Source organism: Pezoporus occidentalis, unplaced genomic scaffold (genome assembly GCF_034315485.1).
Source record: "Pezoporus occidentalis ecotype Australia unplaced genomic scaffold, CSIRO_AGI_Poc_V1 ctg274, whole genome shotgun sequence".
Classification (NCBI taxonomy): domain Eukaryota; kingdom Metazoa; phylum Chordata; class Aves; order Psittaciformes; family Psittacidae; genus Pezoporus; species Pezoporus occidentalis.
In genome coordinates, this window is record NW_026914653.1 from 58350 (window position 1) to 86131 (window position 27782).

A 27782-nucleotide genomic window follows, 5' to 3' on the forward strand; every position below is an offset into this window, starting at 1 on the left:
GGAAGGAATGAGTACCGCGCATGCGCCAGCCGCTTAGTCCCGCCCTCTGCCTCCCCATTGGCCTGCTGGGGGTCGCGCTCAGCCAATGGCACGGGGGGGAAGGCGGGCGGAGGGCGGCGGGGCCTGCCAAGATGGAGGAGTACGCGCGGGAGCCCTGGTGAGCGCCGGCCGCCGCACCGGCGGGGCCCGGTTGTGGGGTGGAAAACGGGGTTAAGGGGAACGGGGGATAACGGGGTGGGAACGGGGGGAGGCCTCGCTGCCGGCGGGAGGGGTGTGTGTGGTGCCGGTGTGTGACCTTGGTGGGGCCCCCCTGAGGCAGCGGCCGGGCCCGCGGCCTGGGCCTTGCAGGCGCGCCGGTACCGGGGCCGGTGGAGCCTCACTGAGGGGGGAAAGCACCGGGGGGGGGGGGCTGCTGGGCCCCGGCTCGGCCTCACGCTGCCTCCCTCGGTGCGGTGGGGTTGGACCCGGCCGCGTTCCGGCTGTGTCTGGGGCAGCGGTGCAACGTACAGCGTTTGGTGTGGTGATAAAGCGTGCCGACGGGTGATGAACCGTGGCAACGGGGAATAAACCGTGCCAACAGGTAGTAAACCATGCCAACGGGTAGTAAACCGTGGCAACCGGTAAGAAACGGTGGCAACGGGCAATAAGCCGTGCCACCGGGTAATAAACCGTGCCAATGGGCAATAAACCGTGCCACTGGGTAATAAACCGTGCCAACGGGTAATAAACCGTGCCAACGGGTAGTAAACCGTGGCAACCGGTAATAAACGGTGCCAACGGGCAATAAACCGTGCCACCGGGTAATAAACCGTTTTAACTGGCAATAAACCGTGGCAACCGGTAATAAACCGTGCCAATGGACAATAAACCGTGCCACCGAGTAGTAAACCGTGCCAACAGGCAATTAAACCGGCCCAACGGGATGGGAGCCTCGGGACCAGCCCCTCAGCTCCACCGGGCCCCCCCCGCGGGGCTCCCCATAACGGCACCTCCCCACAGCAGAGAGCGGGGCCAGGTGAATGCTCTGTACCGGTTGCTGTGTGCTCCCCTCTCTCATAACCCTCCCCCTCCGCACACGGTGGTCATTGCCCCGCTCTCTCTGTGCCCCCCCCCCCCCCGCCGTGTGCCGCTGCAGGACCGGCTGTAGCCGGTGCTGTGCGCTGGGCACGGCCCGCAGGGGAGGCAGGGGCTCGGTGCTGACGGCGGTTAGCGCGGGGATGAAGCGTGGCTGAGGTGTGGGCAGCCCCCGCCTGGCCGCTGGGATGAACCGGTTGTGGCTGCTCCCCGGGGGGAGCAGAGCCCTGGTTGCAGCGTTCCTCACCTCTGGGCAACCTCGGCTGCCGCTGGGGAGAGGAGCGAGTGTGGAGCCAGGCTGAGAGAGCTGGGCTGGGGAAGAGAAGGCTCCTGAAGGGGAGACCTGAGAGCAGCTCCAGTGCCTGAAGGGGCTGCAGGAAAGCTGGAGAGGGGCTTGGGACAAGGGATGTAGGGACAGGCCAAGGGGAATGGCTTGAACCTGCCAGAGGGGAGACTGAGATGAGCTCTTAGGCAGAAGCTCTTCCCTGTGAGGGTGCTGAGGCGCTGGCACAGGGTGCCCAGAGAAGCTGTGGCTGCCCCATCCCTGGCAGTGTTCAAGGCCAGGTTGGACACAGGGGCTTGGAGCAAGCTGCTCTAGTGGAAGGTGTCTCTGCCCGTGGCAGGGGTTGGAGCTGGAGGAGCTCTAAGGTCCCTTCAACCCAAACCAGGCTGGGATGCTGTGACTCTATGCTGGTATCTAATGTAAACTCCTCTCTCTCAGCTTGAAGCCCCCCCCCCCCCCATCCTGTCATTACCTTTTGTCCTGAGGTGTTTTTTTATCTCCTGAGATCAATGTCTCAAACCTGCAGCCCCCAGCACAGCCCCTCCTCACTCCATCACCTACCCCTGAACCTCTCCCTCACAGCAAGCAGAGCACCACAACCTCTGCACCCCCCCCAAAGGAAGGGAAATGCCCTCTTGGCATCGGTCACTTGCTTTGCTTTGGCATCACTTGGTTGCTCTGAAGCACCACAACCTCATCCCGGTGCCAGCAGTGACAGCAGCAGCCCAGCCCCACACGGATTTGGGACACAGGAGGATCACACATCATCCCTTCACACATCCCCCTCCTCCCCTGTCACCCTGCCTGCACCAAGGCTTTCATCCCAGCTCCCCACAAAGCCCCTCCAGCTTCAACTCAATTCAATTCCTTAGTCCCAAATCACATTTTCCTTCCCTTTCTCCTGTTTTTACATTTCTCCCCTCTTTTATTTTCCTTCTCCCTGTACTTTTAATGATGAGGAAGAGGTTCCAGGCACATTCTGTTGGCAGGGATGCCAAGATGAAAAGCAACCGAAGCCTTTCTTCTTGGGGCTGTTTTGATGATGGTTTGTTCTTCTCCCCATCTCCTGATTGTGATGTGCTCTGTTATGAATAAAACATCTCCTCACAAGCTGCCCTTCATTAGCCTGCTGACAGGACTCTTGGTAAAGGCCTGCTTGAAATCCAGATGGATTATGGAAAGTGGTCTCCCTTTGCCCACAAGGTCAGAGAATCCCAGCTGAGCAGTGACTGTTATTTACAGGAGCTTCATTAATCAGCCCCCAATCACACACTTGCCTCTCTTTAACCCTGCTTCAATGTCAAGCTCATTACCTGCTCCCTCTGGGGTTCTTCCTTTCCCTTTGAAACTCCCTCCAGCACCCTCAGGAGCAGCTTTTCAAGGAGGAAACCTCTTTGACACCATCCCAACCATTCCCTGTGTGTCCCAGCGCTGACACTAAGCACCCACAGTCCCACCAGCACCGGAGCCTGGTGGGGGAAAGAATTGGAAGAGAATAAAAGAGATGATTCCACTGTTAATCTATCACTTACCTACAAGTTTAATGTCACTGATGTTTCCTTGACTTTAAGGGCAACCCTCACAGGAAGGAAACCATGTACTTGTTGCTGCATGCAAGGTAAGGTCGGATTCATAGAACCCCAGCCTGGTTTGTGTTGAAGGGACCTTAAAGCTCCTCCAGCTCCAACCCCTGCCATGGGCAGGGACCCCTTCCATAGAGCACCTTGCTCCAAGCCCCTGTGTCCAACCTGGCCTTGAACACTGCCAGGGATGGGGCAGCCACAGCTTCTCTGGGCACCCAGTGCCTCAGCACCCTCACAGGGAAGAGCTTCTGCCTCAGAGCTCAGCTCACTCCACCTCCTAAACCCCGCAGTGCTGGGCTTTGCTGTCAGATTCTGATGGAAGATGAAGGCAACACAATGACCTTGTTGTGTTGGGATGTTGGCAGCAGTGGGGACGGTGAAGAGCAGGTTGGTGCTCCCCTAGTTTAGGAGTCCAGGTTCGTGGTGGGGAGTTACAAAGCTCCCAGGTTTGATTTGAACCCCAAATGAAAGCTCACCTCACCGGTGTTCAAAGGGTTTGCTGTCAGCAGCATGCTCTTTGTTGCAAAGCTTTTGCTTGTCGATGGGAACCATTTGATGCTCTGTGGTGGTGGAGTCACTGCAACCTCCAGCAGGGGCTGTGTTTCCTTTGAATGCACTTCAAAGAGCCAGGATGCAGCAGGAAAAACCTTTGCAGTCGAACAGGAGATGCCTTTGAAGTCTCTCATTTAACAAAGCAGAGCTCAGGAGGAGCCTGAGCCGTGGAGGTGCTTTGAGAGCTGAGCCTGCTTGAATTTACCACTGCAGTTTCCAGGGAGAGCAGTCAATGTGATGCTCTTTACACTCCCTAAGTAGGACAGGGCTGGAGTTCTGCAGTGGTTTTCCAGGCTGGAAACGTGTCTCCTTGCCCTGTGTGAGGAGCTGAGCTGGAGCTGACAGTGACGCTCCAGGGAGGTGGCTTCTTGGGCTCTCCCCAAAGGTCGAGGTTGTTTTCCTATGGGGTTTATGACTTGCTGGCTGGGAGGCCGTGCAGCTGGCACCCTGGTGCAGGGCCAGTGCCTCCTGTACAGCTTCTTGCACCGTGTCCCATGATGTAATCTGGTGTTTTTGTCCTTCTCTCCCCAGTCCCTGGAGGATAGTGGATGACTGCGGAGGCGCTTTCACCATGGGAGCCATCGGAGGTGGCATCTTCCAGGCTATCAAGGGCTTCAGGAATTCCCCAGTGGTAAGCCAAGTCATGGCAGAGCATGTGCAGGGTGCAGCCTGCTCCTTGCCTCTGCCCAGCAGCAGGGAATCTGCCCAGCTGAAGGTACAGAGGAGAAATCCCTGGGAGTGGGGCTGCTTAAACCCCTCGTGTCATTAATCCACATCTGAGGAAGTGCTCAGGATCCATGTGGGTCCTTCATCCTTCTGGGTACAGGAACTAAATCTTCACAGAATCCCAGCCTGGTTTGGGTTGGAAGGGACCTTAAAGCTCCTCCAGTTCCAGCCCCTGCCCCAGGCAGGGACACCTTCCACTAGAGCAGCTTGCTCCAAGCCCCTGTGTCCAACCTGCCCTTGAACACTGCCAGGGATGGGGCAGCCACAGCTTCTCTGGGCAACCCATTCCACTGTCCCACCACCCTCATAATGAAGAGCTTCTTCCCAATATCTCATCCAACTCTTCCCTCTTCCAGTTGGAAGCTGGTTTTCCTCATCCCATCCCTACAGGCCCTTGCCCAAAGCCCCTCTCCAGGTTTCCTGCAGCCCCTTTAGGCACTGGAGCTGCTCTCAGGTCTCCCCTTCAGGAGCCTTCTCTTCTCCAGGCTGACCCAGCTCAGCTCCAGAGCTGCTCCAGTCCTCCACCTGACCAGCAGGAATGACTGAATTTGGGACAACCAGTGAGCCTAGAGCTGCCAGCTGAGCACATTGCTCCTGCTCTGTGGGCATCGGAAACAGGGTTGAGGTGACTGTACTGGAATAGACCCAATGGAAACGTGACATTTCAACGTGTGGTTTTCCTCTAGCACAGCCCATGGTGCTCTTCCTCTGGGTGGATTTCCCTGTTGTCCATGGACAGAGTCTCCTCCCTGTGGTTACCTGCACCAGGTGCTGCTGTTGGCTCCACTGGTGTGCAAAGCGTGTCAAGTGAGCCAGCACCAGCTAGGAACAAAGCAATGAAAATAAACAGGCTTCTCTTGCTGAACATTAAGTGTCCTCTTCAACCCCTGCAGGCCACTCAGACACACTTTGATCTCAAAGTGGCTCAGGCCTGGAGCTCTAATTCCTTTCTGTAGTTGACAGGGCTTCATAAGGCTGTGATAAGTACCAGAGTGTGTGGAAAATGTGTTTTCTGCCAGCTCCTGCTCACAGCTGCCTTGGAACTAGGTTGGGCTGGTGGCAGCTTTGTGCTGTACCCAGTCAGATGGGCTGTGAGGCTGCACTCTCCTTGTAACTGTTGTGTCTCTTTTCCTGCAGGGTGTGAACCACCGGCTGCGGGGCAGCTTGACAGCAATTAAAACAAGAGCTCCACAGCTGGGAGGTGAGTGATTGGGAAGCTCAGTTTAGAAGCTGAATTGCTTCTCTTGGCTGCTGAGACGAGGACTAAATCACTGCAGAACCCCAGCCTGGTTTGGGTTGGAAGGGACCTTAAAGCTCTTCCAGCTCCAATCCCTGCCACAGGCAGGGACCCCTTCCACTAGAGCAGCTTGCTCCAAGCCCCTGTGTCCAACCTGGCCTTGAACACTGCCAGGGATGGGGCAGCCACAGCTTCTCTGGGCACCCTGTGCCAGCGCCTCAGCACCCTCACAGGGAAGAGCTTCTGCCCAAGAGCTCATCTCAGTCTCCCCTCTGGCAGGTTAAAGCCATTCCCCTTGGCCTGTCCCTACATCCCTTGTCCCAAGCCCCTCTCCAGCTTTCCTGCAGCCCCTTCAGGCACTGGAGCTGCTCTCAGGTCTCCCCTTCAGGAGCCTTCTCTTGTCCAGGCTGCCCCAGCCCAGCTCTCTCAGCCTGGCTCCAGAGCAGAGCTGCTCCAGCCCTTGCAGCATCTCCATGGCCTCCTCTGGCCTCTCTCCAACAGCTCCACATCCCTCTGGTGCTGCTGCCCCAGAGCTGGATCAGGGCTGCAGGGGGGTCTTCCCCAGGGCACAGCAGCGGGGCAGGATCCCCTGTCTAAGCTCCGTGTGTGCATTATGATGTGTGACCTCTCCAATAACGTGTAGTGCAACGTGTGTTCCCTGGGAACTTGTCTCAGTGTTGCTTTTACCCCAGGTTTGGCTCTTTGCTGGGATGTGTTTCCCCGTCACCTGCAGCGCTGGTGCTGCGCCGCCTCTTGGGGACGTGCCTGCACCGGAGTTGGCTTCTCTGCTTCCCCTACAGAGGCTCTTGTGTTGTTTCTCACAGGGAGCTTTGCTGTCTGGGGAGGCCTCTTCTCCATGATCGACTGCAGTATGGTCAGAATGAGAGGGAAGGAGGATCCCTGGAATTCCATCACCAGCGGAGCCCTGACTGGAGCCATATTAGCTGCAAGAAGTAAGGAATTGAGGCTGTGGGTTGAAAAACCTCTGTATTATCAATGTTCTCATCACTGTAGTGAAGCGCCTGTGGTACCCAAAGTGCAATTTCCGTTCTCAGAGGACTGGAAGGGTAATGGGAGGCTTTTGTCCTGTGCTCAGGGAAGCATCAAGTAGGGAAACGTTATCCAGTTCCTTTGTTTCCGCAGAGGGGGAGAGTTGCTCACTCATGATCCTTTTACTGGTGATGCTTCGTGGATGCAAAACGACTGCTTCTGAGTCTGCTTCTAGGAGAGAAGAGAACTGCAGCAGGAGCCAAAGGTGCACAGGGGACTCAAAAGTGGTGTTTTGTGCTTTGGATTTTTAGACGGCCCCGTCGCCATGGTGGGATCTGCTGCCATGGGAGGAATTCTGCTGGCTTTAATCGAAGGAGCTGGAATTCTCTTGACCAGATTTGCTTCCACACAGTTTGCAAACGGTGAGGAGCCCCCAGGGATTCAGGGTGTCACTGTCACAAAGCTGTTGTGGCACAGCCTTTACCGACAGAGCCCTGCCCCTCGCTGCTCTGACCACGGAGTCCATGTGCTCCGCTGGTTGGGAAGGCTGTAGGAAGTCAGGGGGGAGGCAGATGGATGAGGCTCCTCCATGCCTTCCCTCTGGGTGGCTGGAGGCTGAAAGCAGGGGTGTCCCAGCTGCCCCTGTGCCCTGCCCTGTCCCTGGTGCAGCCACACAGGCTGAGGGTGCTGCACTGCACTCGGCACTGGGTGACACAGCAGGTTTGAAGGAGCAGCAAGCAGCAGGCTCTGGGCAGAGGAGTGGTTCTGGCAGGTGCCTGTGGTCTGCATGCAAGTGTGTGGGGAAGCCCGGGTTAAAGGAGGTGATAGGGAGCAGCAGATGGAGCCAGGGGAGAGATTCCCTGGAGTTAGTGGTGGCTTTTCAGTAACCTGCTTCCAACCCAACCTCCTGGTTGGTTTTTCCTGAGGCAAACACAGGCTGAGGGTTCACTTGGCCGAGGTGGAACCTGGTTGTGTCAGTCCTCCCTGTGTAAAGTACTTCACCCTCTGCCCCCCACTTTTACTCTGGGAGTAGTCCTGTAGTGACAGGACAAGGGGTAAGGGGTTCAAAGTGAAACAGGGGAAGTTTAGATTGGATCTAAGGAGGAAGTTCTTTCCTGTGAGGGTGCTGAGGCACTGGAATGGGTTGCCCAGGGAAGCTGTGAATGCTCCATCCCTGGCAGTGTTCAAGGCCAGGTTGGACAGAGCCTTGTGTGCCATGGTTTAGTGTGAGGTGTCCCTGCCCATGGCAGGGGGTTGGAACTGGATCTTCAGGTCCTTTCCAACCCAAACTATTCTATGATTCTATGAATGCAACCAAACCCACTGGGGTTGGAAGGGTGAGGAGCAAGCCACGAATTCCTCAGGGGCTTCTTGGCTTGTTCCCTGCTGCCCTTTGCTCAGTTGAAGCTGTAACCATTTCTTCTCTTACTACAAAGACGTGTTGAAGTTCATCTGCTCTGGAGCAGGAGTTTCACCCGTGGGGCACAGCTTATTTAACCCCAGCACACAGCCCACTTACTGCTTCCCTGCAGCAGCACGGCCGTGAGCGGCCTCAGGAGGGCGACTCCAGGCGATCGGTTCCCTTTGTGCCTGGCTTTGTTGGCAGGGGAGTTTCTGTGGGGCAGCCTTCGGGATGGTGAAGTTCAGCTCGAGGGTGACAAGGAAGAGCGTTCCAGCTGCTCTGCAGGGCTGGAAGTGTTTTCCTCTCTGCTCCAGTTCATTTCCCTGTTAGTAAAGGAGGTGAAAGTCCAGCCCTGAAGCTCTTAAGTGTAGAACCCCAGCCTGGTTTGTGTTGAAGGGACCTTACAGCTCATCCAGCTCCAACCCCTGCCACAGGCAGGGACACCTTCCACTAGAGCAGCTTGCTCCAAGCCCCTGTGTCCAACCTGGCCTTGAACACTGCCAGGGATGGGGCAGCCACAGCTTCTCTGGGCACCCTGTGCCAGCGCCTCAGCACCCTCACAGGGAAGAGCTTCTGCCTAAGAGCTCATCTCAGTCTCCCCTCGGGCAGGTTAAAGCCATTCCCCTTGGCCTGTCCCTACATCCCTTGTCCCAAGCCCCTCTCCAGCTTTCCTGCAGCCCCTTCAGGCACTGGAGCTGCTCTAAGGTCTCCCTGGAGCCTTCTCCTCAGAGCTCTTCTCCTCCAAGCCCAGCTCTCTGGGTCTGTTGGATGCACAGAGCGCTTTGAATGAAAACAAACCCAAACGTCACTGCCTCCATCAGGCTGCAGTGGGATGTTTCTGGACACAGCCACTGCGAAGCTGCTCCCAGCTCCGAGGGGGGAGTTTCTCCTGCCTTTGCCATTAACTCTTTGCCTTTTCTCCCCCTCTTGCCTTGTCACAGGCCCCCAGTTCTCAGACGATCCCTCCCAGCTGCCGCCCGCTCCCTCGCCCTCTCCCTTTGGTGACTACAGGCAGTACCAGTGATCCTCCTCCGCTCCCGTTCTCCTCAGCTCTCACTTCCAGCACTGGCAGCCCCAGCTGTGCTTCGTCTTCCCACCAGTGGTCATCTCTGGACACGAACCACGCCAGGAGGAACCTTCAGCCCTTCTTGGTGTCGAGCCACGCAGGAGAAGAGGACAGGTCTATTTATTCGTGATAGGTTCCATTGCTGTCATGTTAGTGAGTGTCTGGTAGAATACACGGAGGGTTCACACAAGGACCAAGTGGAGTCTTGTCATCCTTTGGACACAGACTGCAGTGGAAGCCTCTGGAGTCTTCCCTGGGATGTGGCTCTGAGCACCCGCGTTGAGCACAGCTGGAGTTGAGCCTCTTCCCCACCGGATTTAGGTCGCTGCCCGTTGATCAGCTTAAGGAAAAGAGTTTTATCTACACCCAGTTTTCCATTCCTAGAGTGAGTATTAGCAGGAGAGTGCCCAAGCTAGTGAAAATTCCTTCCAGCAACACGTATTCCGGTGCTGTTCTGTGTTCTCCACGCTGCTCCCAGCCCCAGCTCCGCACCTGGAGCTGAATCTGCCTTTTGTGGGTCCGCCTCCCTCTAAACCCTGAGCCTCTGTTAGCAGGAGGTGGCAGCAAACTAATCCTGCTCCTGTGCTGCTGCTTCCTGGGACCGTGCAGCAAGCCCTGCCCAGAACACACGCAGGGCTGTGGGGCCAGAGCTGCCCTGGGTACCCTCGGACCCAGTCCTGAGCGCAGTTAAACCATCTGCTTTCCAGTTTGGAGGCCAGCAGGTACCAGATGACCCGCTGAGGTTTGCTGTTCGTGCTGGCCTTGCTGCAGTAGCTGTGCTCCAGAAGACCTGGGTCATGGCACCTGAGCAGCTTCGTGGTTCCTCTGCCCTGCAGGGAGCTCCACCTCTGCTCTCTGTCAGGGAACCAAGTCAGGCCCTTGTGGCTGGTAGGAGGAGAGGGTGGAGATAACCCAGAAGCAGCACGGTAATGGCTGCCCAAGGGCTGAATTGGGATTGTACAAAGTGTGAGTGCAAATCCTGCCCTTCTCCTGTATCCACCACCCTGGAAAAGGGGCAGTTTCCTGTTCCCAACCCGCTGACCATGCTAAAGCTGCTCCAGGATTCCCAGCTCTTGAGTCTCTGGTACCTTCCAGGTTGATGGAGCTGCTCTTGGGGTGTAACAGACATACACAGTGTGTGGCTCTGTCTTGCCTTTGCCACTGACTTGGCTCCTGAAGGCAGTTTTCCTGCTCCCTGTCACTCGGGCAACGCTCCTGGCTCCAGCTGAGACCCCACTGTGAGCCTCAGAGAGGACTGCAGCCTGCCCCATCGGCTCCAGAGCATCCCCCGTGTGTCCATCACCAGCGCTCACATCCCACAGCTCCTGCTCTCATGCCATGGAGCTGTCTTAGGGCTGCACTGGAGGGGAACTGTAGGCAAATGGCTCTTACCCTCAGATTGCCCATGACCATATGCACTGGCCAGTCCCTCACACGTGCTTCTGCATGACAAGAAGCCTCTGATTTTGGGTGTCCTTCATCCCCCACCTGCAGCATCCTTTCTGCTGCGCTGATCCCAGGAAGGAGGGCACAGAGTCCCATTAAGGCCATTCCCCTTGGCCTGTCCCTACATCCCTTGTCCCAAGCCCCTCTCCAGCTTTCCTGCAGCCCCTTCAGGCACTGGAGCTGCTCTCAGGTCTCCCCTTCAGGAGCCTTCTCTTCTCCAGGCTGCCCCAGCCCAGCTCTCTCAGCCTGGCTCCAGAGCAGAGCTGCTCCAGCCCTTGCAGCATCTCCATGGCCTCCTCTGGCCTCGCTCCAGCAGCTCCACATCCCTCTTGTGCTGCTGCCCCAGAGCTGGACCAGGACTGCAGGGGGGTCTCCCCAGAGCACAGCAGAGGGGCAGGATCCCCTCCCTGCCCTGCTGCTGGTCGCAGCAGCAGCCCAGGGCCCCGTGCCCACAGGAAGGTGCCGTTTCCTGCCCTCTCATCACTGCAACACCCAGGACTTTCCTATGTCTTTGAGTTCAGCCCTTGGGGCTGGACTCTGCCCCGGCCCCACATGGACACTCCCAGCACTCATCCCAAACCCCCCCCCCTCCACCAAAAAAGCAGAGCCCGACGCCAGCAGCACCACACGGAACTATTGACCTGTTTATTTCAATCAGCTACAGCAGCTCTACATTGCCCTGCCCCACTGCCCTCCCTTCCCCGCCACAGCCAGCGAGGGGGCCGAGGGTGGCGCGGTGCCAGCAAAGGCTTCTTAAAGCATAGTATTAAATATTAAATAGTCTCTCCTCTGGTACATTACTGTGTCAAGGACAAACAGAACAGATAAAGGACAACTCAAACCGGGGCTGGGCCCGGGCCCGGGGCCGCAGCACACACGGGGGATGCATGCGAGGGGGGCTCGGGGGACCCCGGTGCAGCTCCCCCAGGGGCTGGCTGCCAGTGCCCCGGCGGTGCAGGGGAAGAGGGGGGGTGAGGATTTGGTCAACTTTGCTAAGGAATTTGTTATTTAGCTTTAAAAACCCACCCCCCCCATCCCAAGAACCCCGCACGGTTTGGGGCCTGCCTTGGAGGTTTTTGTTTTTCTTCTTTTTAGCAAAGACAAAAAGAGTTTAAAAAGCACTTGGGAAGCTTGGACTAAAACCCGGCGCTCTCAGAGCAGAGAGTCGTCCGTGCACCCCCCTTCGAGGCCGTAGCGAAACTCCTGCAGGTTGGACACGCCGTAGAAGTGGACAAAGGCTGCGGCCACCACGAGCACGTGGAAGATCTGATGTGATTGAAACTGAAAGGGGGGGGAGCAGAGCGAGGAAGCCCTTTAGAGCAGAGCCAAAGGAGCACCAGGACACCCGCAAGCTCCCCACCCTTCACCCCAGTGACCGCCTGCTCCCCACCACTCACCCAGATGTCAAACTTGCCCGGGAAGAAGCGCTCGGGGATGCGGGCGGCGTAGAGCCCCGCGCCCGTGATGTACATCACGGCCATGAGGAAGAACCAGCCCATCTGACCCACGGTGGTGGCTTTGACGAAGCCCTCGGCGATGGTGAAGTGCATGGTGGGCACCACCCCGCTCAGCCCCAGCCCCAGGAACACGCCTGCGGTGGAGAGGAGAGATCAGCACCTCGCAGAGCCCATCGCACACAGGGACGGTGGTGCCAGCCCTCGGGCTCATGCCAGAGCCTCAAAAGCACAAGGAACGCGGCTCCTCGCCTTGAGGAGAGGCTGTGCCAGAGGCATTGCATCAGTGAAGGTTGCCCAAAGGGACTGGGGCTGCAGGGGGAGGATGGGGCAGCCCCTACCTGCTCTGGTCTGCCTGTGCTTAGGGGTGGCGAAGCGGTCCCACTGCGCAACGATGATGGCCGAGATGCCCAAGACGCAGACGATGGAGAGGTAGATGAGTCTTGGCTGCGGGGAGCAGTAGAACGAGTAGTAGAGCCATGGGACGAAGCTTCCCATGATCAGCAGTGCAATTCCTGAATAATCCAACCTGCAGGCGGGGTGCAATGACAAGGGAAGTCACAGGGGAGCCCCAGCATCCACCCTCCTCCTCGTGTGCTCTTGGTAACGGCATCGGTACCCACAGCGAGTCCCTGCAGCCCTATGCTGTGTCTCCAGGGAGAGGAGGAGGTGGCACAAGTCCTCACACATGGATTTGACTCCATGGCAAAGTTCTTTCAATGAACCCAGGAGCAGTTTGTGTCACCACCACCACCATGGTGGGGTGCCCCCCAGTACACAAGGGTGTTCCTGCTGCACAGTGTGTTCTGGAGCCCTCATCCCACAGGATCATTGCCCAGCAAACAGCACCCAAGTAACTGCCTTGGACAGGTTTGTGTGAGCAAGGGCCCATCTGAGGCCTGGCTCTGCCTGTGCACAAGGGCTGGTGTGAGCTCAATGCCAAGAGCAGCCCCGAGTGGCCCTGGGGGAAGGCCCTGGCCACTGCCCAGCGCAGTCACTGCCGGGAACCCCTTTGGTTTGCTCCTCTCCAGTTGGTTTCAGTCCAGGCTGGATCCAAACCAGAGATTCAAAAGCATCCAGTAAACTGGAAAGCACTGAACTGGCACATCCCAGCAGTGCCCAGAGAGACCCCAGAGCCCTCGGTTTCCTGCTACGAGGGGCACAAAGGCTGCGGGTCCTGGGGTATAGCATTGCCTGAGGGCCAGCTCCAGAGGGCTGGAGCAGCTCTGCTCTGGAGCCAGGCTGAGAGAGCTGGGCTGGGGCAGCCTGGAGAAGAGAAGGCTCCTGAAGGGGAGACCTGAGAGCAGCTCCAGTGCCTGAAGGGGCTGCAAGAAACCTGGAGAGGGGCTTGGGACAAGGGCCTGTAGGGACAGGCCAAAGGGAATGGCTTTAACCTGCCAGAGGGGAGACTGAGCTGAGCTCTTAGGCAGAAGCTCTTCCCTGTGAGGGTGCTGAGGCGCTGGCACAGGGTGCCCAGAGAAGCTGTGGCTGCCCCATCCCTGGCAGTGTTCAAGGGCAGGTTGGACACAGGGGCTTGGAGCAAGCTGCTCTATGGAAGGGGTCCCTGCCCGTGGCAGGGGTTGGAACTGGAGGAGCTTTAAGCTCCCTTCAACCCAAACCAGGCTGGGGCTCTATGATTTAAAGCACTCCTGCAAAGGGCAGGTTCACTGGTGGTTCACTCCGGGTTCAGTGAACTCTCCCCAGGGATAAAAGGCAGCGCTTCCCAAGAGGATGCCAAAGCCTCTCGTGCTGACTCACTTTGAAAAGGTCCGCGAGACCTTCTCCGAGTGACAGTAGACAGTGTGGAAGAGCCAAGAGAAGCTGAGGCACAGCACAGCTCCCAGGAAGAACATCCCAAACACCACCTTCTCCTGGAGAGGAGCCATGAAATACATGTTGGGCCGCAGCATGGTCAGGATTCCCAAGCACAGGAACAACACAAAGCCTGCAGGGAACACACGGCACCGTTGCAGAGGGAAGCTCGCCCCACATTTCCCTGCTTTCCCCAGGCCACGTTTCTCCACCCCACTCTCAAAGGCACCAGCAGTGCCTGAGCCCAGCCCTGGGGTCCCATGGCAGTGCCTGCTCTCCACACCCCCCCCCGAGGCCCCAGCACCTAGCAGATGTGTCCAGATGTTGCCCGTCTCGGTGTGTATCCGGAAGATGCTCTTGAAGCAGGCGCGGAAGCTGGGCATGGGCGGGCGGTGCCCGTGCAGGAGGTAATCGTTGTCCTTGAGCCAGTCGGGCAGCACGTCGTAGGGGATCACCCGCCAGCGCCCTTCCCACACCTGCACCACGACACCGAGATGCTGCTGGGCCCTGGAGCTGCAGCCAGCCTCGGGGTCGCATCCACCCACCCCCAGAGCACAAAGTCCTGCATGGAATAAGCCCAGGAAGGGCTGAAGATGCCCTGGGATGCTCCTCGTGTCTCTGTGTGTGTGTGTGAGGTTTGGGTTTTACAGCACAAGGGAGCCCTTAAACCAGGCACATCCCGGGATTTGCAGCTTTAGATTTAACCCTTCCACAGCCCCTGTTCCCTCCCATTCCAGACTGGAAAGAAGGAGCCCTGGATGGCACCAGGACCAGGCTGGTCCCCAGCTCATGACGCTGCTCACCAAACAGCAGTGACCGTGAGCACAGGCACCCAGTGAGACCAGTAACGGGTCCCAGTTAGAGGACCACAGGGACACCAGGACTGCTCCCAGGTCGCTGCTTGTCCTCCATGGCTGGGCACAACCCTCAGCATCCCCTTCCCACACCATTCCCAGGAGATGCTGCAGGGAGCAGAGCCGGAGCACCCAGGCACCGCAGCGCATCCCAGCCCCTGGCCAGCATCTTCAGCCCGGGGTTTAGGGCATCAGGGCCTCTTTAACACCCCCAAAATCAGGACTTGGGAGCTGGGCTACAGCCTCCTGTACCTTGTACACAAACTCTTCCATCTTCTCCATGGCATGGTGAGCCTGCAGAGGCAGCGTCAGCACACGGACCACCTCCTCCTCTTCCTCACGGGCCGCCGGGCACGGCGGCTCTTCAGCCTGGAGGGAAAATCATTGCAGGCCATGGGAGGAGCGGAGAGCAAGGAGCCCCTTCTGCCAGCACCCAGGGGGACAGGCAGGGCCCACCGGGCACCAGCACTTACACAACGCGCCCCTGTCCTCCCCATCGCGGGCAGAGTAATCCCGGGTTTATCCTTACTGCAAGGCGGGATTACCGGGGGGGGGGGGGGGGCGGATTTTCACCCAGGAACCCCATCCCTGTGCGCCCAGCACGGAGCCCAGCCTGCAGCTCCCGGAGCTCCCCCGGGGCCCACCCCGGCTCTCCCATTCACGGCTTTGGGAAGCTGATTCCCAGCCCTCAGGGCCATGGAAGAGCCGGGGACCGGGACCACCGCGAGCAGCAGCAGCGCGTCCTCACCTCACCCCTACATGAAGCTGCCACAGACCCTCCCCCGCACCCCGGGAGCCGCTCCGGGACCAGCCCAGCGCAGCCACCCGCGGGTGCCCGGCTCCGGGTGCCTCTGAGCTCGGTGCTTACCGCGGCCGAGCCGCCTGCTCCCTGCTCCCCCTTCTCCTCCAGCAGCGGCCCCAGCTCGGCCAGCTCCAGGTGCGCTCTGTCGCGGCCGGCGGCGCCCAGCGCGGTGCCCGGCCCGGCGGCGGAGGCCTTGCGGGACGCCATGGGGCCGGGTCCTCCGCGTCCTTGTGCCGCCGCGCTGCGGGGTGGGGGGGGAAAGAACAGAGAGGTGAGGAGCGGCACCGCGACAGCGATAACGACAGACGGCGATGGCGATAGCGATAGTGACAGTGATAACGATAGCGACAGCCCCGGCCCCGCCGCACTCACCGGCCGCTACATCCCGCACAGGGCGGCGGCGGCGGCGGCACCGGAAGCGACTCTGAGGGACCGGGGCCGCTTCCGCCCCGCTCGGCGTTAGAAACCCCGCCCCTTAACAAAACGCCGCTTTCTGATTGGCTACAGCCGCTGTCTGTCTCTCCCGCCCCCGTTGCGATTGGAGAAGCCGTCCCAGCTGCCCCGCCTTGTCTCTATGGTCGCGCACTCGCCTGCCCCCTACTGGTGGGGTGGCGGTGATGGAGCCCGGTTGAACGGGGCAGAGCCGGGGGGGGGCCCGTCCCGGCCCCCGCTGTCCGCGTGTCCCGGTGCCCGCAGCAGTCACCGATGCCCGAGGTCCCCCCTCCCGCTGTGGGGCCCGGCTCGGCTTTCCCTGCCCGGGCTTTGGTTACCCCCGTTAAGGACACCCGGACAATGGCGGATCCTGTTCCCCATCAATCATTCATGGCCCCCCCCTCCTTCCCCCGGCCGAGGGGGTTTCTCCCCTTGGCAGGGAGCTTCTTCCAGCCTTGCCGGTGCCGCTCGGAGGCCCCGCAGGGTGAGTGCTGGTGGGGTCCGGAGGGTGCCATGGGGATGGAGGGGATGCTCCGGGGAGGGGGGGGGGGGTCCAGGCTCTGCTCTCCCCTCCATAGGGACCAACGCTGCCGTGAAGCCCCCCCGCCCGCGGTGTCCCCATGGGTGTCCTGAGCTGCGTCAAGTACCTGATGCTCATCTTCAACGCGCTGGTGTTTGTGAGTGTGTGTGTGTGTGTGTCCCGCCAAGCTCACTGCACCCCCGGTCCCCATGGGGTGCCCCCTGCACCCCATAACCGCGGCCCATCCGCAGGCCGGGGGGACGAGCCTGGTGGCCGTGGGACTCTGGGTGGCCGTGGACCCATCCGGCTTCCAGCACATCGTGGCTGCCAACGGGGTGCTGAGCGCCGGTGCCTTCCTGCTGCTGGCCGTGGGCACGGCCCTGGCGCTGCTGGGCTTCCTGGGCTGCTGGGGGGCCCTGCGCCGGAGCCGAGCGCTGCTGCTGGGGGTGAGCAGGGTGCGAGGATGGGGGGGGGGGGTCCCCATTATAGCCGCATATGCCCCATCCCTCCCAGAACCATTGCACCCATGGGGCTGGAAAAGCCCTTTCAGTTCATCCAGTCCAAGCCTTACCCCAGCACTGCCAAAGCCACCACTGACCCACAGCACTGAGCACTGCAGGGACGGTGTTCCAATGCCTGAGCACCCTCTGGGGAAGACAAAGCAGCTCCCACCCCAGTCTCCATCTTGTGTAGAGCCCAAAGGACGTGAAAAGGCAGCAATGAGGGGCACTGGGTTGTCCCCTGTGGCATTTCCAAGCTTCCTCCCCCGTGTCCCTTGGTCCCAGGGCACAGGCAGGGCAGGCTGCAGAGGAGGGCAGGAAGAGCTGGAGCAGGGCTGGTCTCTGACACCTTCATCCCGATGCTTTCCAGTTCTTCATCCTCGTGAGCCTTGTCTTCATCACGCAGCTCGTTGGGGCCGTTCTCTTCCTGCTGCACTGGAAACAGGTACCAGCCCCTCTCCTCCTGCCCTGGTTCCCCTAGGTCTGCTGTGGGGGGCAGCCTTCATCACCTTCATCCCCCTCACGCAAGCCTCACCCTGGGTGGTTGGGTACCTACATCCCATAGAACGGGGCTGGTTCGAGGTGGGTCCCATCCCTGGTACCCCCAGATGCAGCCGGAGCTGCTCCTGTCTGAGCTGCGGAGGAGCTACCGCGGGGACGAGGGTGCCGAGGTCTTCTCCACGGCCTGGAACACCCTCATGGTCACGGTGAGCACCCATGGGACCTGCCGAGGGTGACCCTGGCTGCAGGCGAGGGGCTCATGGCCCCCAGTGTGGGGCTGTTGCATCCACTCCCCGCTGGCAGCGCATTGATGGCAGTCCCCTTCCGGTCCAGTTCTCCTGTTGTGGTGTTTTAGGACCCGAAGACTTTGGGAACGGTTCCTGCTTCCAGGAGCTGCACCCGGGGATGCCGTGGCCCCGCGTGTGCTGCACCCGCGATGGGCTCCTGCACGCAGGGGAGCTGCTGGGCTGGGAGCAGTGCCAGGACCGGAGCCCTGGGTACATCCATGAGCAGGTGGGGGGGCTCCCTCCATCACCGCCTCATCCTGCCCGCACCTTGGTCACCCTCTGAGCTCCCGGCCCCATTGGGAGCATGAGGACCCCCCTCCAGCATCTCCCTCCTCCAGGGCTGCTTCTCCACCTTCGGCCGGACCTTGCAGCAGTTCGTGTCTCTGCCTGGGATCTGCAGCCTGGTTGTGCTGGGCATTGAGGTGCTGCATGGGGCTGGGATGGGGCAGGCACCGCAGCCGGGTTCTCTGGGGGTGAAGGGACCAGGATGGGCGCTCCCCAGCCTCTGGCTGCCACAAGCACCCCCAGAAGGCACACATGGTGTAAAACCACCTGGGGTGAAGGATGGGGGGGGCTTTGACCTGCTCCCCCCTCCTGTCATTGCAGATCTTTGCCATGTTCTTCGCCTTTTGCCTTTACTACAACTTCGACTGAGCAGGACGAGGCCCAGCAGAGAGCAGCCCCAGGGTTGGAGCCAGCAGCAGGAAGGATGCTCCAGGTCCTGGCGTGTCAGAGCACAGCTCTCTCATTCCCTGCCTGTTCCTTCCCTAAGTCCTGCCTCTGCTCCTATGGACACAGAAGGCTGGGCCTGGCTCACGTTCCCTTGGAGCAGGGACAGGACATGGGTTAAATGCCCTGCAGGCAACTGTGTGGAGCAGGAGGCTCTGGTAAGAGATGTCCTGCCCCTAAAAGTTGTCCTTCATCCTACAAGCCTTCTCCAGCTGAGGGGTGCTGGCACCCATCTCTCCTCCCCATCCCACTGCCAGACCTGTGGGCACCCTTTGGGCTTTTCTTCACCCCACTGCACTGGTGCCTGTCACTGGTGAGACACCACATCCAGGCGCAGCTGCGTCCTCTGACCTGGTCCAAGCTGTATCCAGAGTCTAACACAGCTCTGGAAAGCTGGAATTCCAACGGTCAGGAGACTGAAGCTTGCAGGATTCCTGTCCTTTAGGCACTTCAGTGTTAGGAGGAAAACAGAGTAAACCAGAAACCAGAATATGTGGTGCTGTTGTCAGTTCTCTGAAAGCTGGAAGGCAGAAACTGAAGCAGCACTTCCCGTTCCCCTTTGCTTTGGGATATTCCATAAACTCCACCCAACAAACCAGAAACCCAGGTAGAAATTAAAGCTGTATGGCTTATTTACACAGTGGAACATCCCACAGGGAAAAAAAATACTAGGAAAACCTGCTGCAGGCTCCGTTCAGCTCCACCCCTCAGGCCCAGCTGTGCCAAGGGGAAAGGGCAGAGCCACAGGAACAAACCCCGCTCAGGATTCCAGGCGAGGGCTCTTCTCCTTCTTGCTCACGCTGCTCCCTTTCCTCTTCTGGGCAGCAGCTCCCTCGGGGGCACTGGTGGCACTGGGGTCCAGCTTCTCTCCCAAAGCCTGTGATAACAGGAGGAGGAGGTGACTGTGGGGCTGGGCCTGGTGGGTCCGGAGCAGCCCGAGAGGGGATCCCATCAGTAGCTCAAAGGAGGATGGTGCCAGACCCTTCCCAGTGGTGCCCAGGCACAGGACGAGGAGCAATGGCCAGAAACTGAACCACAGCAAGTTCCACCTCAGCAGGAGGAAGAGCTTCTTCCCATTGAGGGTGGCAGAGCACTGGGACAGGCTGCCTGGGGGGCAGAGGTGCAGAGCCTCCTTCTCTAGAGACATCCCAAACCCACCATTAGAATCATTAGATTTTAATGACCTTAAATAAAGTACAACCAAATTAAACCCATCCAAACCACAGGACAGAAGGGGAGGGAAGGGGAACGCTGCACAAAGTGACTGTGAAAGGCAAACTGGGATAAGGAGGGCTGCTCACAGGCAGAGCCACCCTCGGCTGAGCACACGGAGGGTGCTTCTTACCCTCTTCTGCTGGCTCGCATGCTTCTCAGTCCACTCCCTGGCATTCAGCAGGAAAAGCTCCTTTTTGTACTTGTACTCTGAGGACTGAACATAAGGCAAAGAGAGATTTGACTTCATGCAAACATCACACCAAGAAGCTGGGCCTAAGGTCTTGCTTTCGGACCCTTAAACCAGATCAAACCCCGTACGAGCCCACGGTACAACACATGAAGTGACTTCTGTTTGCTGTGGCAGGACAAGAGCTTTACATCTCTGCAGAGCCCAGCTCCACCTGCCCCAGCTGCCTTTGGGAAACACAGGCATGCCCCCAGGCCTGGCCAAGAGCGAGCTACACTGCTTGTGTGTTAAGCCAGGGCAGGGGAAGGGGAAGCACAGCCTGAATCTAACACCCTGCTCCTCCCCAGTCTGTGCCTGCAGCTGCAGGAGAGGAAGAGCTCACGTACTATGGATGCCATGAGAGGGTCATCGGGGTTGGGCTCTGCCATCAGCAGCTGTATGGAGGTCAGCAGAGTGGAGATGTTCAAGGAAGGTGTCCATGCACCCTGCAAGGAAATGGGGTGAGAGCAGCAGTTAGAAAGAACCCTGGGACCACCCCCCCGCAGTCCTGATCTGGCTCTGGGGCAGCAGCACAAGAGGGACATGGAGCTGTTGGAGGGAGGCCAGAGGAGGCCATGGAGATGCTGCGAGGGCTGGAGCAGCTCTGCTCTGGAGCCAGGCTGAGAGAGCTGGGCTGGGGCAGCCTGGACAAGAGAAGGCTCCTGAAGGGGAGACCTGAGAGCAGCTCCAGTGCCTGAAGGGGCTGCAGGAAAGCTGGAGAGGGGCTTGGGACAAGGGATGTAGGGACAGGCCAAGGGGAATGGCTTTAACCTGCCAGAGGGGAGACTGAGATGAGCTCTTAGGCAGAAGCTCTTCCCTGTGAGGGTGCTGAGGCGCTGGCACAGGGTGCCCAGAGAAGCTGTGGCTGCCCCATCCCTGGCAGTGTTCAAGGCCAGGTTGGACACAGGGGCTTGGAGCAAGCTGCTCTAGCAGAAGGGGTCCCTGCCCGTGGCAGGGGTTGGAACTGGATGAGCTTTAAGGTCCCTTCCAACCCAAACCAGTCTGGGATTCTATGAAACATGCCCATGGGCTGCCTAGAGAAACCTCAGGACTGGCAGCATTTAAACCTCATCTGCTTACAAGCTGCCTCAGGATGTGCAGCACTTCAGCCCCACCAAAGCCCCAGCCCTGCTCTCAACACCCAGGCAGTGATGGTCTCTCTGAGGAAGCCTGACTGATACCACATCCTCCCTGGCTCTGCTTGGTGGGACCAGGGTAACCCATATCCACAGAACCACCTAATGCCTTTTGACAACAATCCCTAAATCTTGGAACCTTCTGTGGAAGAAAAGCTCATGTTCTAGTCTCTAAACAAAGGAGATGCTGCTCAGAAACTTTATTCCCGTGCTCCTGTGTAAATAAGTCAGTAGCAAACAGACATTCAAGAAGGGTTTTACAAGAACAAGACAAGGAGGTCACTGTTGTGCTCGGGCCCAAGGAGCTCTCTTACCTTTGGCGGTAATTTAAGAACATCCATGCAAATCCTCCCAGCAGAGTCAATGTTAGGATGATAAATTGGGGTCAGAAAGCGAATCTTGGGGGGCTCAAATGGGTACCTTTAAGGACAAGTGTCAAGAAACAAAGTTACTTTCCTCTCTACACCAGCACCCAATAATGCCATCATTCCCTCCCCTGGCTGTATAGTAAGTGGCATCCTTCCCCACAGATGCCTGGAGGAGGTAAGGCTTTGCCTTCACCACATCCCACTGGCACTTCCCTGGGTAGCTTCCCACAAAGCAAACGTGGAAGGAAGCTTTTCACTCGTGAACAAGCTCCTTTCCAGGAAGCTTTGAGGACTATGAGGAAGCAGACATCATGTCCTAGTGCTTTTAATCACATGCTAGAGAATGTCCCATGTGAAACAAATACAGCAGCTCATGGAAATCAGCTGATGACATTCCTTAAATGAAGGCTCTCACCTAATCCACCGCCTTCCTTTTGCCTCCCAACAAAGAAAGACTTAAAGGAAGCACCTGCAGCAAGGATCTTAACTGAAGCAGCACTACCCCAGCTGCCTCACTAGATGTCGTTGCCCACTCACCTTTCAGGAACCAGTATTTCCAGGTCGAATATCCCTTTCTCATACGGCGTGCCTGCAGCTCCTACGATTTCTTTAGGAGCAAGATTCAGACAGAAACGTTACATTCAAACCCACTGCAATTCGTCCAACAGCATCTGTAGCACTTACAGAGCCCTTAAGTTCAAGAGCAAGGAACAAAGAGGGCATTTGTGAGACCAGTGCTCCCCCATGGCAATCAGAACCATTGGCCAAGCTTGAAGAAAGCCAACACAAGACAACCCCACCACCCATATAACCCACCAAGCAGACAGCACCCAGCAAATCCAAGCTCGATAGCAAGCTCCAGCGCATCCCCTCCTCACAGCACCCCCCCCGAGGGGTACGTACGTGCTCGGAGCTGATCCACCCGGTTTGCCTCTTGCCAGCAGGTGATGCCCGGGGGCGGCTCCGTGGTCAGGAGCGAGAGCTCCCTCTTCAGCCGCGATGCTCTCTGCATTGTGGGAGGCTCGGAGGTGGCAGAACCCGGGGGTCAGCGCTGCCCGAACGGGATGGCAACAACAGCGTTTAACTGAGAGCTTCCTTCTGGCTAACGGGGGTTAACCCGGGTCCAGGCTGGTGGAAGCCTGCTCCTGCTCTCAGATGGAGGATGGGACCCAACCCCGTCCTTTATCACCCCTCTGAGCCCCGCAGGCCCCAGCTGAGCCCAATAAATCCCACCCTCCCGGGGCCCACCCTTCCCCTTCCAGGCCCCCCCTTTGCCATGCTGGGACCCCACAGGTGCTTTGCATGGGGTCACCCGCCCGTGCCCCCCCTCCCTGCAGCAGGCAGGGCCCCTCTCCCCCCCCAACGCCCCTTCCTGTGCAGGGGACACCCCAAAACTGCCCCAGGGGTTGGACATTACAGGCAGGGCCCCCCCCCCAAGACACAGCCCTCCCCATCTCACCCACAGGGACCCCCCCCGCCCACATAAACGCACCCCACACCTCCCACCCGAGGAAGGGGACCCCCCCTCAGGGCACAGCGAGCCCCACACAGGCCCAGCGCACTACGGCCTAATCCTGACCCCCCCCCCATTACCTCACCGCTCCTCAGCCTGAGCACCCACAATGGAGGAGCTGAGCACCCTCCCCCACCTAATTACCCCCCCCCTAATTACCCCTCTCCCCTAATTACCCCCCTCCCCTAATTACCCCCTCCTCACACGCACCCGCGGCCTGAGGCGGCGGCGCGGCGCGGGCAGCAGGGGCGGGGTTTTCCCCCGGTTGCTAGGCGCCGGCGGAAGCCCCGCCCCACGCCGGCGCTGATTGGGTAAGACGAAGCCACGCCCCCTGAGTGGCGGCGTTTCGAACGCGAGGTGGAGGTGAGCTGCTATTGGAGGAGAGCCGAGGGCGGGAACGGCAGGGGCGGGGCAAGGGCAAGGCATGGGTATGGGTATGGGCACAGGTATGGGTACGGGTATGGGCATGGGTATGGGGATGGGTATGGTATGGGTATGGGTATGGGTATGGTATCTGTATGGTATGGGTATGGTATGGGTATGGGTATGGGTATGGGTATGGGTATGGTATGGGTATGGGTATGGTATGGGTATGGGTATGGTATGGGTATGGGTATGGGTATGGGTATGGTATGGGTATGGGTATGGGTATGGGTATGGGTATGGTATGGGTATGGTATGGGTATGGGTATGGTATGGGTACGGGTATGGGTATGGGTATGGGTATGGTATGGGTATGGGTATGGTATGGGTATGGTATGGGTACGGGTATGGGTATGTTATGGGTATGGGTATGATATGGGCATGGGTATGGGTACAGGTACGGGTACGGGCACAGGTATGGGTATGGGCATGGGTATGGGTACGGGTATGGTATGGGTATGGGTATGGTATGGGCATGGGTATGGGTACAGGTACGGGTACGGGCACAGGTATGGGTATGGGTACAGGTATGGGCAAGGGCATGGGCAAGGCAGGGGCAGGGGCAAGGTCAAGGGCATGGGCAGAGCAAGGCAGGGGCATGGGTATGGGCAAGGCATGGGCAAAGCAAGGCAGGGGCACGGATATGGGCAAGGGCAGGGATATGGGCAAGGGCAGGGGCATGGGCAGGGGTAGGGCAAGGGCTGGGGCTGGGGCAGGGGCAGGGGGAGCTGCCTGTCAGTGGTTGTGTGGCATCCTCTCATTGAGGTGATGTGCTATGGAGAGCCAGGAAACCCTTGAGGTAAAGCCCAGCTGTCTGGTTTGGGGCCTAAATCCCAGCCTGGTTTGGGTTGGAAGGGACCTTAAAGCTCCTCCAGCTCCAAGCCCTGCCACAGGCAGGGACCCCTTCCACTAGAGCAGGTTCTCAGTGGCCAGGGCTGATGTGGGGATTGGCACAGTCATTCCCCCTTGGACTGCAGCAGCTTTTGCAGCCAAAGTGCTCAACTCTCACCCTCCCAAATGGCTGCACTGGGTGACCCGGCCCCATTCACCCCACAAGGAACAGCTTTAGCAACATCGTAAAAGATGATCTGGCTTGTCCTGTTCCCTGAAACACTCGTGAGCATCATGGAGACAAACCCAGCTGCGTGCCCAGCCTGGTCCAGAGCCCATTGCAACCCCCTGGGAACTGAACCCTCAACACTCTGGGGTGTGGGACATGGAGCTGTTGGAGCGAGGCCAGAGGAGGCCATGGAGATGCTGCGAGGGCTGGAGCAGCTCTGCTCTGGAGCCAGGCTGAGAGAGCTGGGCTGGGGCAGCCTGGACAAGAGAAGACTCCTGAAGGGGAGACCTGAGAGCAGCTCCAGCGCCTGAAGGGGCTGCAGGAAAGCTGGAGAGGGGCTTGGGACAAGGGATGTAGGGACAGGCCAAGGGGAATGGCTTTAACCTGCCCGAGGGGAGACTGAGCTGAGCTCTTAGGCAGAAGCTCTTCCCTGTGAGGGTGCTGAGGCGCTGGCACAGGGTGCCCAGAGAAGCTGTGGCTGCCCCATCCCTGGCAGTGCTCAAGGCCAGGTTGGACACAGGGGCTTGGAGCAAGCTGCTCTAGTGGAAGGTGTCCCTGCCCGTGGCAGGGCTTGGAGCTGGATGAGTTTTAAGGTCCCTGCCAACACAAGCCAGGCTGGGGTTCTGTGACAGCTGCAGCTGAAGTTCCAAATCATGCCAAAAAATGCTTCTATTTACAGGCACCCTGTGCCAGTGCCTCAGCACTCTCACAGGGAAGAGCTTCTGCCTAAGAGCTCATCTCAATCTCCCTTCTGTCAGTTTAGAGCCATTCCTGTCCCCGTGGGCTGCCAAGCTGAAGAAGGACTTTCCAACTTCAATTCTTCCCTTCTTGCTGTAGATGCCACCGATGGCCCAATGGAAACGCAGGTCAAACGTGACCACCCCGGAGAACACATTCCAAGAGGAAAGGTGGCCAGAATGCCAGAACAAACCTGCATCCCAGCTGGGTTCACCTCTTTGGAACCACCAAATGGCAAAGGGGGAAAGGCAGAGGTCAGCTGAAGCGGACAAACGCGCTCAGAACCTTGCCCTGCAAGTGGTGCCTCTTGCTTGAGAACTGATCTTTCTTGCCCAGATCTCTCCTTCTTGGCTCCTTCCTCGGGAACTGTGGGGTAAATGTTCCTTCTGCCATGGACCACATGTAAAAACTCACCCTTCCACTGAAACATCTCACTGTGGAGCTTCGCAAGGCTGGAGGAGTCCATCGCCTTTGTTATGGCGGGGTTTGGTGGGGTGGGAGGGGGGCAGTGGGGTTTAATCACTGGAGGTACTATTTCTGACACGGAAAACGTGAAGTCTCTAAAGCAATCTGTTCTCACAGTTGGTCTCCATCTGTCCTCTTTGGAAACCTGGCTGCAAGACAAGTCTAAGTGCAATCCAGTGCACCCCAACTCCTTCACTTGAAGGCATCCGTGGATCTAGTGCCGAAGCAGCATCGGGACCTCTTTGCACCAGGAGGTGCACAAAGCCTGCTGCCAGCAGCATCTCCCAGTGCTGCTGCTGACCTGCAGGACCTGTTGGGGAAGAGCACAGCGGCACGGCCTTCAGCTTCCTCCATGCAACAACTGTCATGCTGGTCCAAGAGGCTCATTGGCCTCTCCTGCTGCACCAAGCTCCTGTACTTGACAATTCAGCTCCTCAGCAAACCTAATGATTTGCAAGGAGGACCAGAAGGAAAAGCAGTGACCAAACCTTTCAATGCAGTGCTTCTTGCCTCAGGGAGCATGCTCTGAACGCCTCCTGGCATCCCTCATCTTTCTAATTAGCTTCTTTCCTGGGCTTAAAGGAATGTAGTGCATCCGTGTCTGCAGGGCAGGTGGCCACAGGAACGCAGAGCTGGTTCTTGCCTCATGTTTTAAGGCACAGTTGTAAGCGGCGAGGAGAAGCAGACAGGCCAACCCAATATGGGTGATAAGCAACTTCTAGTTTATTTGTGATGCAGTTCACACATATATAGGAGTGGTAGTACTCAGCCACTCCTTCTTGGCATAACAGTATTGGTTAGCCCCCACAGCTTCCTCCACATTCTCCTCCCAGGTCCGGTCTCTGTCCACCTGTGGGGGCCACCCCCTGCCTTGCTTGCACAGTCCTCCAGAACTCTATGGTTCTGCTCTTAGAGTCATTCTGCAACAATTCCCCCCTTTTTCTTTGTGCAAGCAAGGCATTATGGGTTATTCTGTTCACCTCTTTTATCACACAACTATAAACAAGTTAATAGCTATGATGATTAACCTAACAATGATACAGAAGTGCAATACTTCAAACAACAGTGTTTGACTCAACCTGTAATGCCCGGTGAAGACAACCATCTAGTTATTCTTGGGATATTGCTCATTTACTATTGCTGGGTAAGCTGAGCCAGGGTTCTCAGCTGTGCGTGCATCGAATTAGCATAATCAGAGAGACTCATACAACACATTCCATCAAACTCTTCACATCCATGTCCCTGTTCCAACAACAAAAGGTTCTGCAGTGTTGCACGTCTTACAGAGTCAACATTAAAACAAATCAGAAATTGCCTTCGATGTAGAATTGTCTGCTTAGCAACTCAGCAACCCAGTCTGCTCAGTTGAGCCAAGGCCCCGGCTGAAGCACTTACAGTGATTTGGCATATCATGATTGGATACATGTTTTGAAGACCCTTAGTGACTAACATGTAATTGGTTAAACACAGGTGTGAGAACTCAACCTTGAAAGCTTGCCAACAGTCCACAGTTCTCATTAACTTGGTGAATTCCAGCCTCTTATCTTGCTTGCTTAAGCTTCTTCAGGCCTCTCATGGCCTTGCTGTATCTTTCAGGACTATTCAAAGTTTATGCACCAATTATGCATTCTCCTGTGAGAACACTGTCTCCACATCTTCCCCCTTTTGTTTTATCCAGTAACAAGTCGCTACTACAGCAAGGCACACACACATTTACATTAGCAGAGTAACTATTACAGGGTGCAGCAGCATGTTGAAGATGCTGATGGCAGTGAAGGACTAGCCAAAGAAATTTCTTACCAGTGGAATTCTCCCCCTCTCTTAATTTGTTCCATCACCTGCTTTATAACACTACCATTGTATTAAAATTTTTCTAGCTTTTGCCTTAGCATTTTCTAGCAGCTACTGCAAATTTCCGTACTGTAACATCTCTTTTACAAGTGACAAATCTATATAATACAAGGTGCAGTTTCTTATTAGCAACTAGCTAGTAAATACAGGTGGTTTTATACACAAAATCACAACCTCTAATATAGCTACTTTACAAGCACACATATTCAGGATGTTACTTTTCAGTTGCCCCCAAGTGATGTTTTGCAGTTATTTGTTCTTTCTCTTCCTCCATCTCATTCTGCTTGGGGTAATCACAGTCAGCTCCTGTAGCTGAGGCATCAGGTTTATCCATTCGTCTGTCCAGCTCATGGCAAGGCTTCACAAACTTTGCAGGCAGTCACCATGGACCTGTAGGCAGGAGGACACAAATATACCCCCTCCCCCAGGTTATCAGTTCTTCAGTTCTTGAGAAGTAGACAGGTTAGACAGGTTAAGTGCAGCATCATTACTCTCTCTCTCCCCCCCTCTTTTTGTTTTTTTGAGTCCCTGCAAAAG

General features: G+C 57.6%; 4 protein-coding genes across 5 annotated transcripts; 2 read left to right on the forward strand and 2 right to left on the reverse strand.

Annotated features, from left to right (window-relative positions):
* Nucleotides 1-59: 59 nt before the first annotated feature.
* Nucleotides 60-9106, forward strand: TIMM17A (translocase of inner mitochondrial membrane 17A). Its single transcript, XM_062624862.1, has 6 exons — nt 60-157; nt 4024-4123; nt 5356-5419; nt 6280-6408; nt 6757-6867; nt 8789-9106. The coding sequence occupies exons 1-6, from the start codon at nt 132-134 to the stop codon at nt 8869-8871; spliced, it is 513 nt and encodes a 170-aa protein (XP_062480846.1). The 5' UTR covers nt 60-131; the 3' UTR covers nt 8872-9106.
* A 2325-nt stretch (nt 9107-11431) lies between these two features.
* ADIPOR1 (adiponectin receptor 1) lies at nt 11432-15514 on the reverse strand. The gene is made up of 7 exons (XM_062624861.1): nt 15348-15514; nt 14732-14848; nt 13930-14101; nt 13572-13758; nt 12155-12342; nt 11757-11950; nt 11432-11640 (listed from the first exon to the last, which is right to left on the reverse strand). The coding sequence occupies exons 1-7, from the start codon at nt 15486-15488 to the stop codon at nt 11512-11514; spliced, it is 1128 nt and encodes a 375-aa protein (XP_062480845.1). The 5' UTR covers nt 15489-15514; the 3' UTR covers nt 11432-11511.
* Nucleotides 15515-16275: 761 nt separating this feature from the next.
* LOC134166835 (tetraspanin-18-like) lies at nt 16276-18282 on the forward strand. Of its 2 annotated transcripts, XM_062624857.1 has the most exons (7): nt 16278-16390; nt 16485-16679; nt 17104-17178; nt 17342-17440; nt 17568-17747; nt 17860-17943; nt 18128-18282. In XM_062624857.1, exons 1-7 carry the CDS (start codon nt 16334-16336, stop codon nt 18173-18175), a joined length of 738 nt encoding a protein of 245 aa, XP_062480841.1. In that variant the 5' UTR covers nt 16278-16333; the 3' UTR covers nt 18176-18282. The 2 variants fall into 2 exon arrangements, with proteins under 2 accessions (XP_062480842.1, XP_062480841.1); XM_062624858.1 differs by lacking the exon at nt 17342-17440 and having other exon boundaries at nt 16276-16390.
* A 644-nt stretch (nt 18283-18926) lies between these two features.
* UBE2T (ubiquitin conjugating enzyme E2 T) lies at nt 18927-22323 on the reverse strand. Its single transcript, XM_062624860.1, has 6 exons — nt 22099-22323; nt 21733-21802; nt 21142-21247; nt 20039-20137; nt 19596-19679; nt 18927-19127 (listed from the first exon to the last, which is right to left on the reverse strand). Exons 1-6 carry the CDS (start codon nt 22205-22207, stop codon nt 19011-19013), a joined length of 585 nt encoding a protein of 194 aa, XP_062480844.1. The 5' UTR covers nt 22208-22323; the 3' UTR covers nt 18927-19010.
* Between the last annotated feature and the right edge of the window lie 5459 nt (nt 22324-27782).

Bases quoted from the DNA above. Each gene is read 5' to 3' on its own strand.
- TIMM17A (XM_062624862.1), top strand. From the start codon at position 132: ATGGAGGAGTACGCGCGGGAGCCCTG. The intron at 4,124-5,355 runs GTAAGCCAAGTC...CTTTTCCTGCAG, and splicing joins GCTTCAGGAATTCCCCAGTG to GGTGTGAACCACCGGCTGCG. The intron at 6,409-6,756 runs GTAAGGAATTGA...TTGGATTTTTAG, and splicing joins AGCCATATTAGCTGCAAGAA to ACGGCCCCGTCGCCATGGTG.
- ADIPOR1 (XM_062624861.1), bottom strand. From the start codon at position 15,488: ATGGCGTCCCGCAAGGCCTCCGCCGCCGGGCCGGGCACCGCGCTGGGC. The intron at 14,849-15,347 runs GTAAGCACCGAG...TTTTCCCTCCAG, and splicing joins GAGCAGGCGGCTCGGCCGCG to GCTGAAGAGCCGCCGTGCCC. The intron at 11,641-11,756 runs GTGAGTGGTGGG...CCCCCCTTTCAG, and splicing joins CGGGCAAGTTTGACATCTGG to TTTCAATCACATCAGATCTT.
- LOC134166835 (XM_062624857.1), top strand. From the start codon at position 16,334: ATGGGTGTCCTGAGCTGCGTCAAGTACCTGATGCTCATCTTCAACGCG. The intron at 16,680-17,103 runs GTGAGCAGGGTG...GATGCTTTCCAG, and splicing joins GCCGAGCGCTGCTGCTGGGG to TTCTTCATCCTCGTGAGCCT. The intron at 17,179-17,341 runs GTACCAGCCCCT...TGGTACCCCCAG, and splicing joins TCCTGCTGCACTGGAAACAG to ATGCAGCCGGAGCTGCTCCT.
- UBE2T (XM_062624860.1), bottom strand. From the start codon at position 22,207: ATGCAGAGAGCATCGCGGCTGAAGAGGGAGCTCTCGCTCCTGACCACG. The intron at 21,803-22,098 runs GTACGTACCCCT...TTGCTCCTAAAG, and splicing joins GGTGGATCAGCTCCGAGCAC to AAATCGTAGGAGCTGCAGGC. The intron at 20,138-21,141 runs GTAAGAGAGCTC...ATTTCCTTGCAG, and splicing joins TTCTTAAATTACCGCCAAAG to GGTGCATGGACACCTTCCTT.